This window comes from Coffea eugenioides, chromosome 2, assembly GCF_003713205.1.
Source record: "Coffea eugenioides isolate CCC68of chromosome 2, Ceug_1.0, whole genome shotgun sequence".
NCBI lineage: Eukaryota > Viridiplantae > Streptophyta > Magnoliopsida > Gentianales > Rubiaceae > Coffea > Coffea eugenioides.
The window spans coordinates 20,350,143-20,372,933 of NC_040036.1; the positions used below are offsets into that span (position 1 = coordinate 20,350,143).

At 36.7% G+C, this 22,791-nt stretch overlaps 2 protein-coding genes across 2 annotated transcripts; both read right to left on the reverse strand.

Annotated features, from left to right (window-relative positions):
* Nucleotides 1-342: 342 nt before the first annotated feature.
* On the reverse strand, nt 343-3,921 carry LOC113763534 (putative cyclin-A3-1). Its single transcript, XM_027307366.1, has 8 exons — nt 3,488-3,921; nt 2,459-2,691; nt 2,278-2,353; nt 2,107-2,183; nt 1,964-1,997; nt 1,724-1,873; nt 938-1,072; nt 343-768 (listed from the first exon to the last, which is right to left on the reverse strand). The coding sequence occupies exons 1-8, from the start codon at nt 3,833-3,835 to the stop codon at nt 664-666; spliced, it is 1,158 nt and encodes a 385-aa protein (XP_027163167.1). The 5' UTR covers nt 3,836-3,921; the 3' UTR covers nt 343-663.
* Nucleotides 3,922-5,997: 2,076 nt separating this feature from the next.
* Nucleotides 5,998-15,460, reverse strand: LOC113763523 (pathogenesis-related homeodomain protein). Its single transcript, XM_027307356.1, has 9 exons — nt 15,033-15,460; nt 11,292-12,188; nt 10,538-10,703; nt 10,332-10,455; nt 10,109-10,221; nt 9,469-10,029; nt 7,880-8,206; nt 7,179-7,268; nt 5,998-7,095 (listed from the first exon to the last, which is right to left on the reverse strand). Exons 2-9 carry the CDS (start codon nt 12,140-12,142, stop codon nt 6,676-6,678), a joined length of 2,652 nt encoding a protein of 883 aa, XP_027163157.1. The 5' UTR covers nt 12,143-12,188; nt 15,033-15,460; the 3' UTR covers nt 5,998-6,675.
* Nucleotides 15,461-22,791: the final 7,331 nt, after the last annotated feature.

The following is a 22,791-nucleotide window of genomic DNA, read 5'->3' on the forward strand; positions in this document are numbered from 1 at the left end:
TTGATATGACAAGCATTTTTTAGTTCGCATTTCATCAATAAAGTTGGCAATCCTTTAGTTTGGTTTTCCTTTTATTTCTCTTCATTGCCCATGCCCACAGTAGAAATTCATTCCTCCATTTCTCACCTTTTCTTTCGGCTTGAACCTCCCAAAAAAAAAACAAAAATAGCTATTCCTCTCTCTCCAAATTGTTTCATCCACAAAGTGAAATTGAGCTTTGGAAAAATAATAATTTACAAAAAAATAATGAGAGTAAAGCGGAGCTTATAGTCTAAATTTAGCTGCTGAAAAATAGACACTGGCCAAGTCAAAATCAACCAAGGAGCAAAATATGCTCTAAAAAGCAAAACACCAACAGTGAAAATTGTGCAATGGTTTAGGTTTACTATATGCAGATGCATAAACATTGGACTTCAGAATAACATACGTACTTTACATTTTCTTATTCAAGGTTGGGGAAAAAAAATTATTGTAGTCTCTTTATCAAATCCAGAGGATAAAACTCTCAGGTCAGCATCCATATCTGTCTTCTGGAGATGCAAAGCATCAAACCTTGACACCCACTTGATGAACTCGTCCACGAGCCACTTTATAGATTAATCTTCCCAAGACAGATCAAGACATATGGTGGTTATCCGTCAGAATTAAGATCTTTATGCACACTCAAAGTGGGGCTTCTTGAGCTTCTGAAGAATGCTTTCCAGTCACCACCTCAAAATAATGACTGGGAATCTCTGAGGGTGGACACAATGCTGCAACACGTTTGAACTGTTCACAAGAGTAATAGTACTAAAACAGTCAGTAGTTATTAAACAAATTTAAGCAACAGAGCCCATGACACAACTGGGTCCAAGTAAAGAAGAAAAAGAGAAAAAAGTACTTTACTGTGGTGCCACTTTTAAGTACAAAGTTGATATGGTAAACAAAGTTAGGATACCTTGTTTTGCATGTATTTTTCTCTTAATGCTTGTGCAGAGGTCGGTCTTCTATTAAGCTGTAGATCATTAATGGCAAGGATACACTCCTTTAAATCAGATGCTTCGTAACCTGTATATCTCTGCAATGCCAAACTCTGCAGCAACTTAAAAGTAAGTCCATATCATAAACATAGTACAGATTACTGTTAAGACTAGAAGGAAGTGCAATCAATTCCTAATTAAGTTGAAGCTCAAAAAATTTGCATCTAGAATCCTCATTTCACGTGTGCATCAACAGACATATAATACAAGCACGATTATTCATTTGAGCGCTCTTTATTTGAAGTAACTTTTGGCATATGACTATATTAGATTAGATGTTGGTACCCGAGGAAAAAGTTCATGTTATCTTGCCAGCTAAGAAAAGCAAGGAGTAATCATTTTAAATCATTTTTAGGTATATTTGGTTTTATTTTTTCTCCAGAATTTGTGCACTTCGCAATTGGAAATCAAACATGTCGTTTCCAGATTTATTGAATGGCAAACTCTCAGGTGAAGAATGATAAAACTTGCTGACAAGCTTAAGCAGAAAAAGTAGTTCTCAACAAATACAGGATTCAGGCCTCAATTGACAGTGTGAATCTGGAAAAGGGAGGTAGATAGAAGAAATTTGTGATTTATTCTTTCTTTTGAAGTTTTTGGACTGCTTGACTCCATGGTTCAAAAATTAAAACTAATGACAGATTAATCTGCAGGTAACACGTCCTGCATGAACAAATGACTGATAAATGTGTATTGTATCTTACCCAGGGATGAATGCTTGGTAGCATTGTAAATCTAGCAAGAAAAATTGCTGAAGCAGCAATCATTGATGGCAAGAACCTCACACAGATATAATCTAGCAAGCTCAGCTCCGCCAGGTAACAAGCCAAGAACTCAAATTGCAAGTTGGAAAACTAGAAAAGACAAGGGAGCTTGATCACAGTTATTATTTTGAGGAGCGCAAAATAGAAGAAACATTACAAAGCATAGAGGGATTGGCATACTGTTGAGATTTCTTGTGCAGCCTTGGTGAACATTCTGCAAAGCCACCACACAAATGCCATGCGTTAATCAATGCTGTGCACATATAGGGTTGGAAGTGATAGATAAAAACAGCAACCAATAAAACACTTGAAAATTGGCTGACCTGAGAAAACTCTTTGCTGTTGGATTAGATGTATTGAAATTTAAAAACATTAGTATATTGCTCTCCATAGCTACAACCTGTATTTGACACCCAAACACAGCAAATGGAAATTTAGTAGGGCTTTCCAGAAAAAAAGGAAAAACATAAAAATTAGCTAGAGAAACAAAGAACCTCTTCTCTGGTGTACGTATTATCTGTTATGTAGCAACAATCTTCAATATGTGGCGGAGTAATTTCTTCAAACTTTCTGCAGTTAGAGCAGACAAAAGAGATTAACCAAGGCAAAGGCAAAGACTGACCAAGACAGTGGGGTGGGAGGAAGAAGGAACTAATAAGGTTCAGATGAGCATACGCAGCTACAAGCATGCTGGATACACCAAGGAGTTGAAGTTTCGTCCTCGACAAAGCATGTGAGGATAGGAATCTATCTATGTAGTTCACAGTCAGATAAAGAGTATCAGAGACAAGTTTGTATTCATCAACAACCTCCACCAGCCAATCAACTAGAATTTCTCGCATAGTTGGTGTTATGTCTTTCTGAACCTTCTCCATGTAATTGTGCAACGGCCTTCTGTTTCCTTCCACCTATATCATAAGAGCTAGACTAGTATGAGATTTTTATCGATCTGAACTAATGATAACATACTAAGAGAGGATGATTCACTATGTATATGAAAGGATACATATCCCAACTAACATGTCTTCGGTACAGAAAATTAAGCCAGGTTGAAGCATTCACTTTAATTACCCAGTATCCAGATTATTCACCTCAATATCTCCCCACAAGAATACACATAAAATCTCAATTATCTGCAGAAAGGTTATGTGTTCAATTTATTAAACATATACTTTTTGTGTTGATCAAAATCAATTTCTTAGCAGGCAAATAAAGGTGTAGCAGGTAACTTCAGGATAAGTGGTCCAAATATATTCTTCAAGCAGAATACGACTTCTTGGTGCAAATTGAATTTTTGTTTTCATAAAACATTCAGTAAAATTTGTCGTACAAGAATAGTACACTAATATTAATTGATATACTGCAACAAGAGAACCACTAGAAAACACTTAGCACTAAAACAAAAGATTGGCAATTAAAGACCTCCTAAACATCGTCAACCCCAAATTTCATGCACCCACAAAAGATACAAGTACCTAGGAATTACATTTGAAGGGGAATCAACGATTTCACATAAAATCGCCCTGCAACATATTTTTGAAATCCAATATGAGAAACACTAAGAATTGGAAACTAAGATGTCCGATTATTTCATTTCCAAACAGTACCAACTTTTGGTTCGGCCTTATAGGGAATAAAAAACAATGACTTAACAGCACAGTTTAATTGAGGAGAGAACAAAATTGATGGAAAATTTTAAGTTACCTCCAGTGAGCGAAGATGCTGATAAATGAGAGGGGCATCGGCATATTTGCGGGAATCATCAGGGCAACGATCAACATCAGCATCTGATTTCACTACCTCCTCTTTTTCTCTACTGGTACTGGATTTTGGTTTCGGGTGGACAGGCTTTGGAATACTGCTCAACTCGACAATCTTGGGGATGTTGGTGAGCTCACCCAAGACGACCCTCTTCTTGGCGGTTACTGAAAGTTGTTGCCGTCCTTGCAGAGACTCAATACTGGTAGTAGTAGTGGTAGCAGCCGTCATCATGGGCCGTTTCTTTGATGGCCGTGCGGTAGTGCTCCCCAGGCAGTTCTCTTGCTCGCCCATTTATGATTTGTTGTTGAGTACGTGAATGTGTGAAAAGAGTCTCCAACTTCGAATGTGGTTTTGAGGATCTAACTGTCTCTGTCGAGGTTTTCTTTTTTGGATGAAGATGGGAAGTGAGACCGAAGGAGATTGTGCGTTCGAGTAGGCGGGTGGGCATAGGGTAATTTTGTTGTGTTCAAAAATGAAATTAGCGCGCAAGTGATGGGATCATATTCATGGCAGTTTTCAATTCGCCCTTTTGTTCTTTTTTTGGCTCTTGGATTGGAACTTCATTCCATTCGGTCTATAGTTTCGGCGCAGGCCAAAACCAAGCATGAACCTGGCTTTGGATTAGCTGTTTTTAGAGTTATTTTTCAAAAACTTTACTGTAGCTGTGTATATGAAAAACTTTTACTATAGATGTTTTTTAGATTGTTTTTAGAGATATTTTTCAGTATTTTTATAATTTACAATTTTTTTGGGATATTTTTTTAAAAATTTTACATGACCCACCACTATTCCCTCATTTTTCCTCCCCCTCTCTGCTTTCTCTTCCTCTCCTCCTCCCCTCTATTTCCTCCCCCACCTCCTCCTCATCCTCCTCCTTTCCTCTCCCTTCTCCCTTCTCCCTTCTCCTCCCCCTCCTTCCCCCCCTCTCCTGCTCACGGGTGGTGGCTGCGACTTTAGCCACCACGATCGTCTTGGTCGCGGCTTCTGGTCGCGATCAGATTTGATCGTACCTAGGAAGGTTGCGGTCAGTTGAGGGGAAGGAAATTGGGGGGTGGGGAAAGGGAAAAAAGAAAGGAGGAAGGAGAAGGAGAGAGAGGAGGAGGAAAAAAGGAGGAGGAGGAGAGAAGGAGGAAAGATGGGCGGAGAGAGAGAGGAGAGAGGGTCGTGGGTGTGGTGATCGTGGGAGAGTGATGGGTAGTTGTATATTTTTTGTACATTTGGAGTTGTTTTTGATATATTGTATGGATATGGAGTTTTTGGAGTTTTTTTTTTTTTTTTTTGTGTATTACTGTAGCATTGTAGATGAAAAAATTATTTTTCAAAAAAGTCTGAATCCAAACAGAGCCGGAATTTATCAAACCCAAACTTGGGTTCTAATTTCTTATTACTTTTTTAGTCTATAATGATTGAGTCAAGTTTTAAAAAAATTAAAAAACACATTTTCCAATCACCTTGTTTGGAAAGCCATTTGTTCACAAAAAATTTTTACGGAAATATTTTTCAATCACTTTTTTATCGTGCATACTTAAGCCTTGTTTGGATTGCGGTTTTCCATCGAAAAACTACGTCGTTTTCCGTGATCATATTTCTCTATTATATTTTTTCCTCGCATACATCAAATCACTACAGTAATTTTTCCATGAAAAATCATGGAAAATGCAATCCAAACACAACCTTAGACTTTGTTTAATAACTCGATTCAACATTTAAACTTAACAAATTCAGATCTTGATATGTTTAGAACCGTTTGATAATAAAAAATTAAACATCTGAATTAATTGAGTAGAGCGCAAAATTTTCTAGGTAAAATTTGTTCCAAAAAATGTGGTAAGCTATTCATAAATCACTGAATGTAATATACACTCAAATATATTAAATTTAATACTTGACAATTTAATAATTTAATAGGTTCAAATTTCAGTTTTAAACTTTAGTTTTATCAAATGCACATCATTACAATACATTTTATTATGAAATTTCAGAAAATAGCAATCCAAACGGGGGTCTGACTTGGACGTTAAACAGAATCAAGTTTAGCACAGATACAGTTTTAGATTTGGAAGGTTATGTGGTTATGGACTTCAGTTTTGGCTAGTTGTGGGAGCTTGAGCTTCGTGGAATTAAACCCTTGCCACATTGTGACCCGTAAAGGAATACTAACATCTAACTTTAACTCGGGAGAACTGCCGCATTTTATTTTTGTCGTCTGGCACTCCAAATTCGTGCACTCTTTTCGCCGAAGAGATAATTTAGTAACACATGCTTTACTAAATTATCTCTTCAAAGCTGGAATTTACAGAAGCCATTGGATTGATAATATATGGATTGGCTCTTCCCACTTTCATTGTATATTCAACTTGTAATAATAGTAGTGTCTAATCTTACCATCAGTTGCCAAACACACAGACATCTGCTTCCAGCATACATGTCAATCCGACGCATCTTTTAATCTATATGAAAGCATAACCTTTTGATGCCATAAACCCAAATTTAATATTTAATGATCATTACATATGAATTTTGGATAAGGTATATGATTGATAAATATTCTTTTTTTTTTCCTTTTTGTGGGACCTACGAAAAAGAACATACATTCTAAACAAAACTTCAGCAACGATGACCATCACGTTTGAGCCTCTGTCCGTGGGTTGCTCTGAGGCACTGCAACTTGGTTAAAGTCCCTGCAATGACTGGAAACAACAAAGAACCTTCCGCCTCATCCAAACTCACGGTTAGTGTTGCAGAACCCGGCGGAATGGTTGACAGGTTTAATCAACTTCAGTAACCCTTGCCGAGCCAATGTGTCCCCAGCCACCTAAGCCACTGATCCAATGGCTGATGCTCAAACAGTACATATAAACACAATACTCGAGTGGGCAAAAACCCACAACCACCTCAGCAATCTCTTAAACTCAACAGAACAACCGTTACAAAGCTCCAATTATGAGCTGAAGTTCCAACTCACTCATGCATAGCTGGAAGATTGGCAGTTGGCTCTACAATAACAGCAAAGCCGATTGCTAATCAATGGAATGCTCTTTCTGCCATATTCCATAGTTCCCAAATGATGCTGCTTTTCAGTGCCGATACCAGTTCCTCCATGAGAATCAAATCCAAGTAACTTGCACAACTTAGTTACCACTTCTTGCCTGTAACCTGCCACTTCTACGAACAGACTGAGATTTTGATGCATTAACATTTGAGACCTGCTTGGATGTCTCCTCAGCACTGGATAACTGATCAGGCTTTTGATCGTCTACCTGGGTACACCTTCCATTAATGGAATCTGGGCTGAAGTCAATTGCTGAATTCCCCTCTCCTGTACCTGCAATGTGCTGCCCTTCAACACAAGGATTGGTTTGGGGAAGAGCCATCTTTCCCTCCTCATCGCAAGTAGCACTTTCCAAGTTAGATTGTTCACCATGCTTAGGTACCTTTTCATTTATTTCAGGTAAAGAGGTGCCATTTATCGAAGTGGTTCCTGTCGTTTTTGAGTCCATGCGAGATGAATGACGACAACTCCAACGAGCATTTTCAAACCATTTACTAACCTGCATGACAAAAGGTAGAAAGAACTCAGACCCAGAGAAAAGTTTATAAACAGTCCATAACGCAAGAAAGAAAATGAACAAACCTGCTGGATCCTGAGGCCCAATTCTTTGGCTAAGCTTTCTTTCACACCGTGCTTTGGGTACTGATTCTCCCTAAAAGATTCAAGAAGTCTCTGCAGGAACATGGTGACCAACTTTGTTAGAAAAATGAGTTGAAGGAAAGGATGTCAGTTTTTCCTTTTTTTTATGAGGACAGGTGTCATCTTCTTTAGCTACCTTTTGCCAATTTAACTGTTAAATATTTGGCTCAGCTTTTTCAGTAGATTATTTGATCCTCCTATGCTTTTTTCTTAAGCTTACACTACAAAGTTTGCAGACAGTTCACATAATCAACTATAGTCTCCCAGATCATGGCTACAAATTTGCTTTTCAGCGCACAACAAATTCCCAGAATTCTTTACAAAAAACTGACTATTCAACATACATAGTTCTATACTTTAAGAAACTAGGCAAATATCTACAAGGTTGCAACCCTAGTCCATGTCTGATTGCCGATATGAATAATGGTTTCCATTTAAAGTGTCCACTAAAAAAGTTAGAGAAAGAAGCATAATACAAATTGTCCTTGTAGTTGAACAGATTAGGCATCAAAAAACCTTCATCAGTGGACCTATTTCCACAAGCAGGCAAATTACATTTCATAATTACATAGAATGGTTAAGGCTCTAATTGCTTATACTTTCAATTAGCTGATGATTCAACAGGAACAAAGCAGCATTAGTACCTGAACTATACCATCCCCAAGTCTTTGGTAAGGTCTGCCTGTCCTCTTGCCACTTGAACCACCTTCAGTAGAAATTCTTGGTGAGTCAACAGACATATTGTTTGAACCCTCAATTTCAAACTTTTTATTGATCTTCTCCACAGGTGTCATTTCAAAGTCTTTTTGGTAGCAATTTTCATCTTTAATATCTGCCCCCTTATGTATTGTTTCAGGTTCATTGCTTGGCACTAGAATAGCTTTCCCAGTGCTTTTCTTCCTTCTCCTTGGGCCAACAGTTTCCCCGTAATCTTCATCACTTGAGTCAGAAGAAGTATCACCATATGTTTCCTTTGAAGGTCAGGCATGTAAGGCAAATAAGTCAACCACAGAGAACAGGATAAAAACATCAAGAAAAAACTAGAGATCAGAGGCAAGGATTTAAAGACTTGAAGAAATAGTGACGAACAAAAATGCAATGTGACGAGAGTAAATTAAGTCACAACTCAGTTTCAAGTTAGGTAGTTCTCATATTTTGTCAGAGCAATTGGGAAAAAATTAACAGGTTTAATGTCTGGTCAAAGTAATCATCAAAAGATAGAAAGAAAGAAAAAATCAGCTTTTCCATGCATTTCCAGATTCCGTATGGATTAACTTATTTATGTTACAAAATCATATAACATGTGAAAATTCATATTACGGATAGAAGACACAGATCAAGGAAATATGAGTTAAATAAGGCTGCCAAGGAATGTAAGCCACAAAAACAATTAAATTTAGAATTTATGAGGGCTCCAACAATTCAAAATCAGTGACTGCCCATGAACTAACACCCCTGCTTCATTTCCGCTGCTAAGTTAACTATGAATTACGCCAATAACTCACTTGGTCTGGTCCTTCTTTTTTTTTTTCCGGTAGCCATTCTTTTCGCATCAGCAACAGTCTCTTTATGCTTCCGATTTTGTTTAAACACAATCAAAGCAAAAAAGGAAATTGTAGCACAGTAGACCAAATACAAGGAGGCATCAAAAGGACACAGAAAAAAATGAACTTGACGATAAACTTGAGCCAAGAAGGTCATACATCTGGACTGAATGGCCTCAATGCTCTCAGAAGCATTTGCTAAATTTTAAAAATGAAAATATCAGGTAATGGTCATGCAAAGATGGCGTAGGTTAATTGCAATTTACCCCCCTCAAGCTTTCAAATTTTACAAGCACAAGCAAAATAACCAATAGTAGAAAAGGTGGATGAATAAATATCAGAAATACAACAAATGTTGATGATCGCATAATAGAAGCATCACGGCAAACAAAGGCCTAGTATATACATATCTACATTGCATCATGGCCATTTTACTACACAAAAACATTGTTAAGAGTTAAAACATTATATAGAATACTAGGCTATGATATATTTCCACCATCAAACTGTTAAACAAATGAGGGGTTGGGTACGGGAGGGGGGAGGAAAAGCATTACAATTTAGATGTCAATTGTGCTTTGCTTCATGAATGACTTAAGGTATGGTGGACATCTCAATGACGGCAACCAATTGATGCACGTGTACAGACATATATAGCGAGACTCTGAAAAAGAAATATAACAGCTTACTTCATGCAGCTTCTTGTAGTCCAATCTTTCTACGTGTCTTTTCCCAGATACAGGTGCATCATTAGACTCCAAAAGGAAGGATAGTTCATCACTCAAAGAATGTCTCTTATCTCTACCTACTTTAAAGATTTGACCGATAGAACCCACAGCTAGGTTGCTCTGAGTTGATACAGAAGATACATGGCCTGCTTCTTCACCTAGCAGTTCTTTCTCATGAAACATGGCACCAAAATCCTCCGAGTCTGATGAAAAATCAGAACTTGAACTTTCCTGCTTAGCAAGCTCACCATGGTCTGCGGCACTGGGGTCAAAATCATCATCTTCTGAATCATCAGAAGGAAGCCCCAAAATCTGTTCAGCTTTAACAGCACTCACTGGTTCCTCCGAGGCAGAAAAGTAATCAGATTCATCAGAACTTGATTCCTCTCCCAAAACCATATTATCTACTTCCGGTTTATCAGGGTCATAGTCATCATCATCTGAATCATCTGATGGAAGTCCAGAATAATCATCCATCTTCATTCCAGATGCTGCTGCTGCAGCCTCCTCAGGAAACACCTTCTGCATATGAGTCAAAGAGCCATTCATGAGCAACTAATGACAAAGATCCAAACAGTATCTCCAAAGAAAATAAGCATACCTCCCATTTATCAAGGACAGAAAGATTTGATCCCTGAAAATCACTAAGCAATTCAATGCAGTCAACTTTGCAATCACATCCAGGACAAAGCCAACCTTCTTCATCAGGGGGAACTGTATACCACCATAAACGGAGGAAAAAGAAAGAAAAGCTACATGAGATACTACACTAATTAGATGAATAAGTATGACAAGTACCATGGATTAAGTGGTTTGGAAATTACTATCTTCTTTCAACAGAGGTGGTTCCAAACAAAATTGGTGGAATCCGCGTTCACAAGCTCCATCACAAAGAATAATATCATTATCCAGTGTCAAATCCTTTGAGCCACACTTCGCACAAAATATCTGCATCAAAAAGAGAAGCAATCTTACTATTTCCTTATCAAGTATAAAGACCAACAGCTCATAGTCAATAAACATCTCCTACATCTTCACTGTCAATTTGTCCATCAGAATCAAATAAAGTTTCTGGAAGCTTTCCCTCTGCAAGTAACAAGTCAATCTGTCGAAATAAATCCCTTATTTTCAACTTGTAGCGGAAAATCTGAGATTTTGCCCGTTGAAGCTCCTTCTCAGGCTTTATCTTTTCTAGGCTGCAAAACATACCAATGTCATGAAATTTGATGTTAAAACATGCCAATTATCAGATCAACAATTACCAGTTATGCAATTTTCTATTAAGACATTGTTCAAAACTTCATAGAAAAAATAAGGAAGTCTAGCTCGACCAACCACAAACTATACAAGAATGCAATTGTTAAGCACACTAGAACCATAAACTATACAAGAAGACAGGTCTTCACGTATACTGGAAAGCAACACAACAATAAAATCCAACAGCAGCACCATGCAGCAACTTAAAAGCAGTGATACTATACTTGTCCTGCTTATTCCACAAATCAGAATGACCAAAGAGATATTTCAAGTATCCAAAACATCTAAAGCCATTGTTTTGCAACATTAAAAATAGGTTCAGTGCATAGAAATCATTAACCACATAATTCCTTTAAACAGCCATAATCCGTAAGACGAAGAACATCTATGTTAGCTGGGAACAATTGAATACCATGATATATTTTGTTGAAATAATTCAACAACAGCATCTTGTACACCCAAACTACAAAGCACAAAATATTGAAGAATGATACAATGCATACATCACTTCATCTGTGCATACAAACCTTTGTCCTTTCCAGCCTTCACCGGAGTAAGCATCAATTAAGTTCTGCTCATATTTTATTCGGTGGAGTAAATATCTTAGATGGGCCCTTATTCTTGAAAATTCGTTTACAGGGATGTTTCTTCTCTGCTTCTTCTTTCTCCTTTTTCGTCTGTATGCTTCAGTAGCAGCATCTTCCACCACATCTTTTTTCTCAGACTCTTTAGATTTCTCTTGTGACCTTGAGCGAAGAACTCTAGCAGTAACCGGAATGGTCGAAGTAGATTTCCTCTTCCTGGATTCGAAAGGAGTTCTTTTATCAAGAACTGACTCTCCACCAGCATTTACTGCACCTTTTTGTGTTGATTCTGTTTGCTGAGGATCAACATGCATGGATGCATCCTGAGGTTCTGATCCAAGACTGGCAAAAGCAGGAACCACTGCCACATTTTCACATGGGGATACTGAAATCTGTATGTATTCCTCGAGACCAGTAAGGTCAGGTGCTGCTATCTCTGTTTCTGTCAGTCTGTTATCAACATTGTCATCCCCTACAACTTGCTTCTGCTCCAATGGCTCAGCATTGGCACTTTCAGGCAAATACTGAATGTTATGCAATCTGAAGGACTCGAAATCTGAATTGTTGGTTAAACCATCTACTGTTTTCAAAATTTCCACACTATTAGCATTTGATTTTCTGATGCCTGTTTCTTCTGGACCTATATGTGCATCTTTGACCATCTCACATTTTTGAACCACCGACTCAGTGCATCGATTTCCAGAAACAAATCCATTACCAAGTTCCAATGCACGTTGCTCCGGGCTTAAGTGGCTCTCAGACAAGCTGCTTTCTCGTACTACATCCATATTCATGATCTCATAGGTTGAAATAGAGGAATAAAAAGTTGCAAATATTGTCCTGAGATGTAGGTAAGTAATCACTCTTTGCTTCTCAAGGATTCCAATAATAAGTGCACAAAGACGATAGATGTGTTTGGATAAGAGATTATTTCGGATAATTTTTTGCCAAAAATACTGTAGCACTTTTTTAACATCATGTACATTAGATAAAAAGGTGGTTGAAAGATGTGTCTATGATGCAAGCAAATAAATTTGTGCAAATAATAAATTATCCAAACAAAACCTGTTTGTCATACAGCAATGAGCTCCATACACCTAAAAGTAACATGACAGGAAAATTCAGTAGTTAAATTTGACCCAATAACTGACGATTATTATTCATTCAGTCATTATCTGTGCAGTTTGTCAGAAAGGAAAATGACTGAAAAGGCAAATAATTCAAGACAATGTATGACTCCAGAATCGACATGGCTAAGGCCCTGTTTGATCAAGTCAGTACTTAAACTTAATGGATTCATATCTTAACATGTAAACGTGTTTGATAACCAACGATAGAACATCTTAATTAATTAAGTGGATATGAATTGTGTAGGCAAAACTTACTCCAAAAAAAAGTGATAAGCTATTCACTTATCACTTAATGCAGAATGCACTCATATATTAGGATTTCAGTATTTAGAATTCAACAACTTAACAAATTCAGATTTCAGATTTTAGTTTTATCAAATGCACTCTCTAAGTTGGAATAACAGTCCATTTTGTTTCACAACAACAAACAGTATTTTGTTTTCTTTGTTATCAACAGAAATCAAGATTCAAAGGATCTTAGATTCTCAGGTTTGCACACTAGATTACAAAAGCTTTAGGAAGGGAACTACAGCAGTCCTAGATGGACACGAATTGGTAAGAACTTCAAGGAGATCAGAGTGCATGGACGGATAATCATCCATGTACAAGGTAAAGAAAAAGATATCTATCATTCAAAGCCCATAGCCTTATGTTACCAATCCCTCTATCCCAAAATGATTCCAACTTCCCATGGAAGAAATTAAGATTTTCGGTGATAGTGCCCTAATTGAAAACTTTATCCCCGCCTGAATGCCCATGAAATGACTATTGTGCACAGCAATTAGGGCTATGTGATGATGCATAATGCATGAAGCACACTCTCTTGGAGGTGTTACTAACACCAATCCTAGTATCATTCCACCATGAAGTAAGATTAGACTGTGGGATCACATCAAGAAGATTTCAATTACTGTAGAAGGGTATATCTTGGAAAGAGCATTTTCTTTTCCATTTAGGGTAATGATACCAATTTTGGGAGAAAGCAAAAATGGAAACATGACACTATCAATGGGAAAGAGTCAAGTAATCTACGTCTAATCTATGTCATTAGCTCGCTATTAACTGGATTAGATAGAAGCTTTCCCACCGTTTACTAAGAAAGCGCTGTAGTGCGATGGGCCTTTTCGCTCCTTGCCAGGTTACCTTAGCAAAGAAGTGAGATGATATTTCCAGTATACATAGGTAGATCCGCTCCAAACATTTCAAGCAGATTTTTCATCGCATTTGCATTTTCAGACTGAATTGCGTAAATACAGGTTCTTCTTTCAATTTTATTGAAACAACCATCTCTCTTTACCAGTGTAGAGGCATGACCTTAGGACCTATACCAGACAAAGCACACTGGATACAATTTGCCCAAACAAAAGTGTTATCTACTGCTCTGAGTTTTGAAAGCTCAAATACTCAGAATTAAACGTCTTAGAAGATATCATGGTATATCTTACATGCAGACCAATACTGAGGTTGATTTACAATATCAAGTGAGCATCCAATATTCAATATAAAGTGTTTCAAATGGTTAGGAAATTATAAACCAAGAGAACTCTGACAGAATAGAAACTGAAACTCCGAGATGATTTACAGTCTCCTTTCCAAGCAGCTTGGGAGTGACTTATAGAACTGCACTGCAGTTGTGACACAAGTTCAAGGCAAACCTCTCAAGAGGCTTATTAGCTTGAAATGCCAGTGACATCCAAATTGACGCGTTATCCTCTTGTTTTGGAGTTGATCTTTTCGGCCCAAGATATAACAAAAACAGTCGCAGAACATTACCAATTTTGAAAGACAAACAGATCTCAAAAGTAAAGATCATCTACCATCCACATTTTAACTAGTAGTATTATTTTGCTGAAGCAGACACAATTGACTATTACCTCCATTTCTATGACGTCGATGTGTTGAATTACTTTCATGCTGGTACCAAGTTTTTTTCTTTTTTACTTTGGCTGCAAACTAGAGTTTTATTCCTGGAGCCTGGGCAACCGGAAACAAGCTTCTTTACCATATAATGTCAGTCAGGGCCTGAAAATTTGATCTGAACATCCTTTTCTTACCCTATATATTGCAGTCCCTTCTCATTTCATCATCAAACCAATTACAACAGCGTCCAAGTCCTTGAGAAGTTCTCAAATTTCAACTATACTTCCGTCCCAAAAGGGAAAAGAAAAAGACTTGCCAACCCAACAAATGACAGAAAGATTCTAGAATTGAAAACCAAAGAACTTGAATAACAACGAATTTTAGCATATCTGATACATCCATGCGCAGCATTGCTATAAAAAATTATTCTAAAACTCTAAACCCGGGCAACAACGTAAAGTATTCAACTAGTAATTTCTTCTAACTCCAAAACTATAAATAAAAAAAAACAAACAAACAAACAAAGTCGGCGACGAAGAAAGGAAAAAACAGATATCGTAAACTCTTTTCTTCGTTTTTTTTTCAGGTTCTAAAACAGCAAATTTATCAGGATATGAGCTGAAATTTCCAATCTACACATTCTGAGAACTGTACTTACAATACATTCTGCGAGGGGAGGGAGAATGAGGTATACCTGAAGCAAAAGACGGCGAAAGAGAAAAGGAAGAGGAAGAAGCGAGAGAATCAGTGGAGTCAGATCAAGTGTAGGAGAAGTCTAGGGTTTTCTTGAGGAAGCGTCGGAGAGAGAAGATGATTTAGTAGTTAACGTGATGGACAGCAGCAAGAAAAAGAAAAGCTGTTGGGGATTGGCGGTTTCGGAGGCATTCTCTCGTCACCGCCGATATATTGCAGTAGTAGTTAAAAAAGATGAAAAGAAGAGCGGTCAGCTTATTGTCGCCCTCTGCGCCAGGTGGGCATCTACGTTCCCCCCGGAGAGAGAGAGAGAGAGAGAGAGAGTCTAGTGGTGGCAGGGCCAAGTGAATTTAGCAAAGCACCAGCATGTTCAGCAATACAGCTCAAAGAGAGTGTGAAATTCCTTGATTTCGCCGCTATTTTGCGAGATTCCGGGTTTGTATTGGCAAAGCCGGTTTTGCTGAATCTTTGGATGGGAGAGGTCCTCGCTCCACAGCCCTGTCCTGATGTCATTGTTTTCTGATACTTCCAGAAGCAAGTTCCTTTTGGGCCTCGCATGTTCTTGCACTCTATATTTGGGTCTCGTAGAACCTGCAAAACACTATTCAACAACGGGCCTGCAATTGAGTTATGGGCTCTCATGTGGAATTAACATCCCACCTTCATTGCTTCGTACCCTGTTGGGCTCTTAACCCCACTCTAAATCCAGCAAACACGTCGTACAAGTGGGCTTAACAATTATGGGCATCAAATTTTTTTGTTTATTCTTTTTACACTTTTAGAATGTTTGGGCCTGCCAAGTGGGAAATCTCGATCTGTATGTGCCAATGATTAAGGTATATTCACTGTCCATGCTACTAACACGTTGTACAGGGCCCTTTCTAACTTATTACGGTAAGGTCTTTTATGCTCCAAGGAAATTTTCAAACATTATTTTGTATGTTTCACACGATATAAAAATTAATATAATCATATAATTTCAATTATACAATTTCAATTATACAATTTAAAAGTTCAAAATTTAGCAGTAATTTTAGTCACAAGGTCAGCTTTTATAAGGATGGGAGCCAAAAAAATAGTAAAAGCAAAGTTATTAAGCATATATGTGAGAACTTTGAAAAATTCCAAATACTGATGTATTTAATTATTTCTATTTAAATTTAATTTTGAGATAATAAATGGAACTCAATACGCTAATAACTAATAATAATAGAGAATTTACCCTAAATTCCAGGTAAGTAGTGTGTGTGTGGAAATGATAACATAATAGATGTATAATTAATGTCCACTAACTAAATATGCAATATAATTAATGAAAGGGCCATGAAGATACTAGTGAGAAGATTACATCATTAAACAATATATATTCACCAGGATAACTATTTAACCGTCTTATTTTTTTCCCCTCAAAAGTTTTCGTTCACTCTATATTAGTTTGGATTAGTGATAAAGAAAATTAAAACCATTTACTTTATTTATATTCTATTGTTTGATAAGGATAGGGCAACATGTAACATTTTTTAAACAAGTTGGACCACATTTCTTATAGAAATTACCAATTTTTCCAAAGGAATTCTAGGATTATTTGGTGGCCAACGGGGGGCCCGTGCCCACCGTAAATCGATCCACCACTTCAAAAAATGATTCATCAATTGATTAGGCAGTTCTCTCAAGCCCAATAGCTATGTGCCGCAACCACCCCAAGAATAAGAGCAACTTCAATCCCACACTCAAAAGAAAGTAGAACCGGAAGTCTTCCACTCCGCAAAACCAAAACAACTACCATTACCAATTACCAGAGACCTTGAAAATGCTCGAGGGAGAGAGAGAGAGAAATTGCACTCTTAGAGGCGGGCGGGCGGGCGGTGAGCACAACCAACTTACCCTTATTTTCTCCTTTCACCAACCATAGACTAAGAAGATGCCTCGATTCAACAAGCAAAAAGTACAGCAAGGCAATGACCAAGGGGGTCAACTAGCTGGCGTTTTCCTTTTCTCTTTTTCCTTTTAAAGCCGGCAACTTGAAAAGGTCGTGGAATAAGACTTTGAAGCATCCACCCAATTATTAAATTCACAATTTCTTTTTTCTCTTTGCGTCTCTTTCATGAGTTACAGAAGTCTCCCATTCAGTATGTCGGAATTTCATCTTTAATTAAATCCTCCACGCGATAAAAGCTTTGACTTTGATTTTCCATCGTCCACTCGAACAAATGCATAGCAATTACTCTGTTATACTAATTATGACTACGTTTGCCAAGTGAATTTTTTAATATTTTTCTAAAACTTTACTATATAGTAGTTGTCAAAAAAATTTTAAGATAGAAAACTTTTTTCTTTTCTTTCTTCTCTTCTTCTTCTCCCTTCCCCTTTCCCCTCTCCTTCCCCCACCACCTCTCCTTGCCTCCCGGAACCAAGCACCAATCGAAACTTTTTTTTTTTGCTTTTTTCTCTCTCCCCTTCTCCTCCCCTTCTCCTTAATACGATCTGGTCGCAAGACGAGGAGGGAGAGGGGGAAAGGAATGAGAGGGGGAGAGGCAGACAGAGAAGAGAAAGAAAAAAAAAGAAAAAAAAAGAGGTGGCCGGCGGCAAAGGTGGTGGTGGGTTGAGTTGGAAGAAGAAAGGAGGAAGGAAAACTTTTTTTTGTGTATTTTTGGTATTTTGAAATGTATAATTTAAAAATTTTTTAAAAAAATTTTGACATTACTGTAGTTAAAGTTATTAAAAAGTTGGTAGGAAACAAATTTGGGTAAAAACTCATTTGTCAAACAGGAATATTAGCTTCTAACATTTTGTTATCTTAAAATAACAGTACTAAAACATGCGTACGTATTGCTTTCGTTCTAATGCAGTAGACATCTCTCTGTAGTCTGTTGTACTAATCTCATCCCGTGCCAATAAGCTCTTATTCTTGCTGTCTTAAAATTAATGGTATTTAATTAGAATGAGTTAGTACTAGAGCTGGCAATTTGTCCCAAGTCCCAATGGGCTACCCATGCCCAAAAGAACTTTGGGCGGGATGGGTATTATAATTTGGTATTGGGTTTAAGTTGGGACACATCCCAACTATACCCATTAATGAATGGGAAAGGATGGGAAATACTTGGGTACCCATTGGGCTCAAATGGCAAGGGCTCCGTTTGGATTAGCTGTTTTTGGTAGGTGTTTTTGAAATATTTTATTGTAGCAGTGTATATGAAAAATTTTTACTATAAAATTTTTTTGAAATATTTGATATATTAATATGGATGGGATGTTTCTTGAGTTATTGTATATTACTGTAACATTGTATTTGAAAAACTTATTTTTTGAAAAAAAAGTCAATCCAAACGGAATCTTAGATTCAAAAATTATCTTTAACAATTTTTATAGTCATACCAGCGAATATAATCTAGTAGTCTTCCTAGTCATTATCCACAAGAATTTCCAGCATTTCAGTTAGTTTAGACCTGTCATCTTTGGACAATGATAAGGATAAATATTCAACATTCTAAGGACCTTGGCCATCTTGATATATGTTGGAATATGGCTGTATATCTATCTTTTCCTTTATTTGTTAATCCAATTTTTGGTGGGAATCTTCAGTATAAAGCACTTGCATGTTTATTTAATAAAACTAAAAGAAATTTAATAAATCAAAAATATTAAAATTATATAAAAATAAAAAATGAATTAAAGGAAAAAAAATATGTAGAAAATGGATTTGGGTATTGGGCGGGATCAATCTAAACACATCCCAAAATGATCCCGCCCAAGTTAGTCCCAAAACACATATGGGTAAGGTTGGGCCCAAACCCATATGACTCGGTTCCATCTCAAACCCAAGCAAATCCCGCCCATCCCGCCCATTTTGCCACCTCCAGTTAGTACTTGTAGTAGTAGTACTACTGTTCGTTTGGGTTGCTACTTCCTCTTCCGTCCCCCATTTTATTTATCATGGTTAACTTTACATACAATGTTTTTTAACAAAAAAGTATTGTAACGATTTAACGTATATGAAGTAGAAAGGTAATTAAAAAAAATATATTCATGAAAAATATTAAAATTTTTTTTTTGTTTGTTAGAAAACCTCAATCCAATTCCAACGTGATCAACAGTATTCACCATCTCTTTAAGTTTTGACTGTGGAAAAAGATTTCTCACCAATTGACTGGCACACTACCAAGGACCAAAGTTGAAGAAGCCGGTGTGCGCACGTTATAAATGCTCATTCCGTCCAACATAAAAATGATTCTAGTAAACACTCCCGGGCCGAGCACTTCAACATACATATATACATACAACTACCGGTACAGGAAGTTTGCACTGGAGCATTAAGAGGATGTTTCCTTGACTGGGCCAAAATCTCCGTGCTTCACGTGCGAATGGTCTTTCATGCATGGAAATTGACTAGAAATTTAGCCAAACGACTCAACAGTGAGGCTGATATGACTGCCTCTTGTGTTTGTGGGTGTGTGTGGGTATACATATACATAAATAAAATAAAATAAAATTGAAGCTTCCGTCCAGCTTCCTTAAAAATTGCACGTTTCGTCCACTTCTTCTTACAACAGTTAGATAATGTGGGATTTTGTTTTATCCTTTGTGGACCATTATGTGCTATGGTTCTGAGGGACAAGGAAAAGGAAAAAGAAACAAAAAGCGTTTCGTCTTTTCATCGGAGATTGGAGTGAGACGACTTGTGTTTGTGTACTTGCTTCTACTGTGTGTGTGTGCGTGTGTATGCCGGGGACCTAACTGTCGGTTGGAGGTACCAAGTGGCATACAATTTTGTTCTTCCCTGTTGCTAAGAGGCTTATGTGTAGTCATTTTAGCTCTAGTCGTCGTCTTCTTCTTGTTCTACGTCGCAAATTCTTTGTCTTTCTTGTCCATGGTAAGAAAGCCAAAAGTTACAATTCCAAAATCTACTTTAGTTTTATTCAGGGTAACTTAATTAGTCGGTACAAAGAAAAACATCCTCATTAATTGTATAACGGATTGAAAACATCATACATGCAACAAAGAAACCAACCCCCCCACATCCCAACAAAAAAAAAAAAAAAGAGTTTTCCTATCTGAAATGGAGATCCTGTTTTGTTTTCTAAGCTTCGTCGGATTTCGTGTAGTTTACTACAATTAATAAAATATTTTAGTAATGTTAAGTTCTTGCTTAGATTATTGTAAAAAATGGAAGTAGCACGTATTTCAAAATGCTTTCTTCCTAACTTATAGTACTATCTTTTTGTGACTTCTTCCTTGATACTCGTCCAAAGCAAACTAGTTCGATCTACGGCTTCAAATAGATTGAGCACTAATGTTGCACCATGAGGCAAGAAGAAGCAAGGGGCTCCCTCCTCTTACTGCTGCTATAATAAAAGTAGCATGTAATTAGCTAGCTTAATTGGTTTATAACAACACTGACATTAATTGCAGAACATGTATAAGTAAGTAGGCCTCAATCTACTAGTACAACAAATTCTTGGAACCGAATAAACCAAAAGTTTCATTCACCCCATTTATTATCCCGGAAAATGTTTCCTTTATGATATACAGATTCAAGAGAAATGTTTACATTTAACAATCTACATGCCTAAGCTGCACTTCTCTTGGGTGATGGGCATATATCCCTTTATGCTTAATTTTTCATGTGGGGATAGAATCTTTTTAGTATTTCTTGATCAGCTACTTTTTTTTTGTGAAAATTGTGATAAAAGATGTTATGGTGGAACTTAAGTTGCACATTTTTGCCTTCTCCATCCATATACGTCCCGAAACCAAAGTTGCTAAACAAGTGCATGACACCATTATTAATTTTGAAAACTCATTTTACACAAGCCCTACATAAACCAACAAGGCAAAAACATGCATTAAATACAAGTCCCAATCAAGCGGTTGAAAATCTTAATTTGGTAACACATAACAAGTCGCCAAAGCAAAACCATGTTTGCACATTTACAAATGTCAAACGAACCCTGCAAGCGATGATGATGTTGACATAATCTATAGACTAATTGTCATCAACATGCAGTTTGGTGTAGCACTAGTGGTCTCTCTACCGTATTTGCCAAACAGTCATAAAGGAAAATCCCCAAATTTATTATTATTATTATTATTATGTGGCTTGGCTTTCCTTAATACATGTTCTTGACAAATTCAGGACTCTAAAACAAAATTTTCCAAAACTAACTAACCTAAGTTTAAACTCATGATCAAGAATAGCCAAGATGCATGCTAACATGGAGTGTCCAAAACCAACAAGAAATTTTGGGCCAAGTTATTGCTTCCATCTTCAACTTCAGCTGATTCATTTAGTGCATCTTTCAACTTCAGCTGCTTGCTGATTCATTTATCCGAAAGTTGAATCATGACATGCTACGTGAAAGAAATAATTTGGAAATACAAAATTGAGCTGCAATCATATGTCCAACAGAGCCAAGATGTCCGTAGAGTATATGTGCTCTTCCAAGGTTTTGAGTTAGGTACTCCGACATTGCGAACCCGTTCACTTGTCTTTAATTAACTTAGACTTGCACCCATCTTATGCTTAATCCGGATTAATTTTGTTGACTTCTACTACTTGCAAGAGAACTAACTATTCACCAACAAACACTCCGTTCTGGAACTTATGACCTTGCTTGTTTGGTCTTTGAGGCAAACAAGTTGGGATATTTTCATGACGCTGATATTTTAAAATCTGGTTACAGCTTTAGTATATCACTATATCTTTTGGTCCCTACCCTAGGGCCAAGCAATGCACGTTTTGCTGTCCTCCGTGCATAAATATGCCTTGCTCTTTTTAATCAGGAGTCACCATCTGCTTTTATTAATTAGATTAAAGTTAGGGTTTTTTCTAAAATCAAACATCCATGAGCAAAAATGTCAAAAATTTGTAGTCATTCATATTATAATTATGAGCAAGAAAAGACATGTTAGGAGGGAAAATTTTCCACTTAGCTTACAAAAGTTTATAGGTGAGAAAAACAGGTTAATTTCCCATGTCATCTTTATAAGTGTAAATTTTGAATGCTTGTTGGTTGTTACATTATTTGGCGGTTGCACTAGATCAATATGCACAAGTAATAGGCATCCGCAACAACTTGTCCCTCTCTTTCCATTTTTTTCTAAAATTTATTCAGCACTATAGAAGTATTTTCAAAAAGACACTTACCTGCATCATAAACGTATTTTCTAATCAATATTTTATATTTTTAATCACCTTTTTTTTAATTTCATTAACACTAAATTATAAAAGGTATCACAGTAATTATTCTAAAAAATTTAAATAATCTTCTATCCAAACATAATATGTTTTTAATTGACTTTTACCAAATTCATTCCATCCAACAATTTGCATAAATTTCTGTTGAATTAGCTTCATAGGTATTTACCTTGTTTGTCTACGCAATATCCTCTTTCGTTCCTAAGTGGAGTATTTTTAACAGGGCGTTTGGTTCAAGTTTAGGAATCAAAATTGTAATTAGATTCATTTCTAAAAAATTAGTATGGGTTTTAATCCAAGGAATCATTACAATAATAGCTGTTTGGTAAATATTTACGAGGAATAGGTATTACATTAAAAATAGTCGTTGTATGAGTACACATACAATAATTATTGTATAAGACAAATTATTTAAATGTTTTTTTTGGTCAATTTAAGTGATTATTTAACAGTAAAAATGATTCAATGCATTATACGAGTAGAATGCAAGTTACTAAATAATAATAACAACTTGCATATGACTAACAAAATCACAATTGAGTTAGGGAGATTTTGATTTAATAAT

Bases quoted from the DNA above. Each gene is read 5' to 3' on its own strand.
- LOC113763534 (XM_027307366.1), bottom strand. From the start codon at position 3,835: ATGGGCGAGCAAGAGAACTGCCTGGGGAGCACTACCGCACGGCCATCA. The intron at 1,073-1,723 runs GTAAGATACAAT...AAGTTGCTGCAG, and splicing joins TACCAAGCATTCATCCCTGG to AGTTTGGCATTGCAGAGATA. The intron at 769-937 runs GTATCCTAACTT...TCTTGTGAACAG, and splicing joins AAAAATACATGCAAAACAAG to TTCAAACGTGTTGCAGCATT.
- LOC113763523 (XM_027307356.1), bottom strand. From the start codon at position 12,142: ATGAATATGGATGTAGTACGAGAAAGCAGCTTGTCTGAGAGCCACTTA. The intron at 10,704-11,291 runs GTTTGTATGCAC...TATGTTTTGCAG, and splicing joins GAAGGCTGGAAAGGACAAAG to CCTAGAAAAGATAAAGCCTG. The intron at 10,456-10,537 runs GTAGGAGATGTT...TTTTTGATGCAG, and splicing joins GACAAATTGACAGTGAAGAT to ATATTTTGTGCGAAGTGTGG.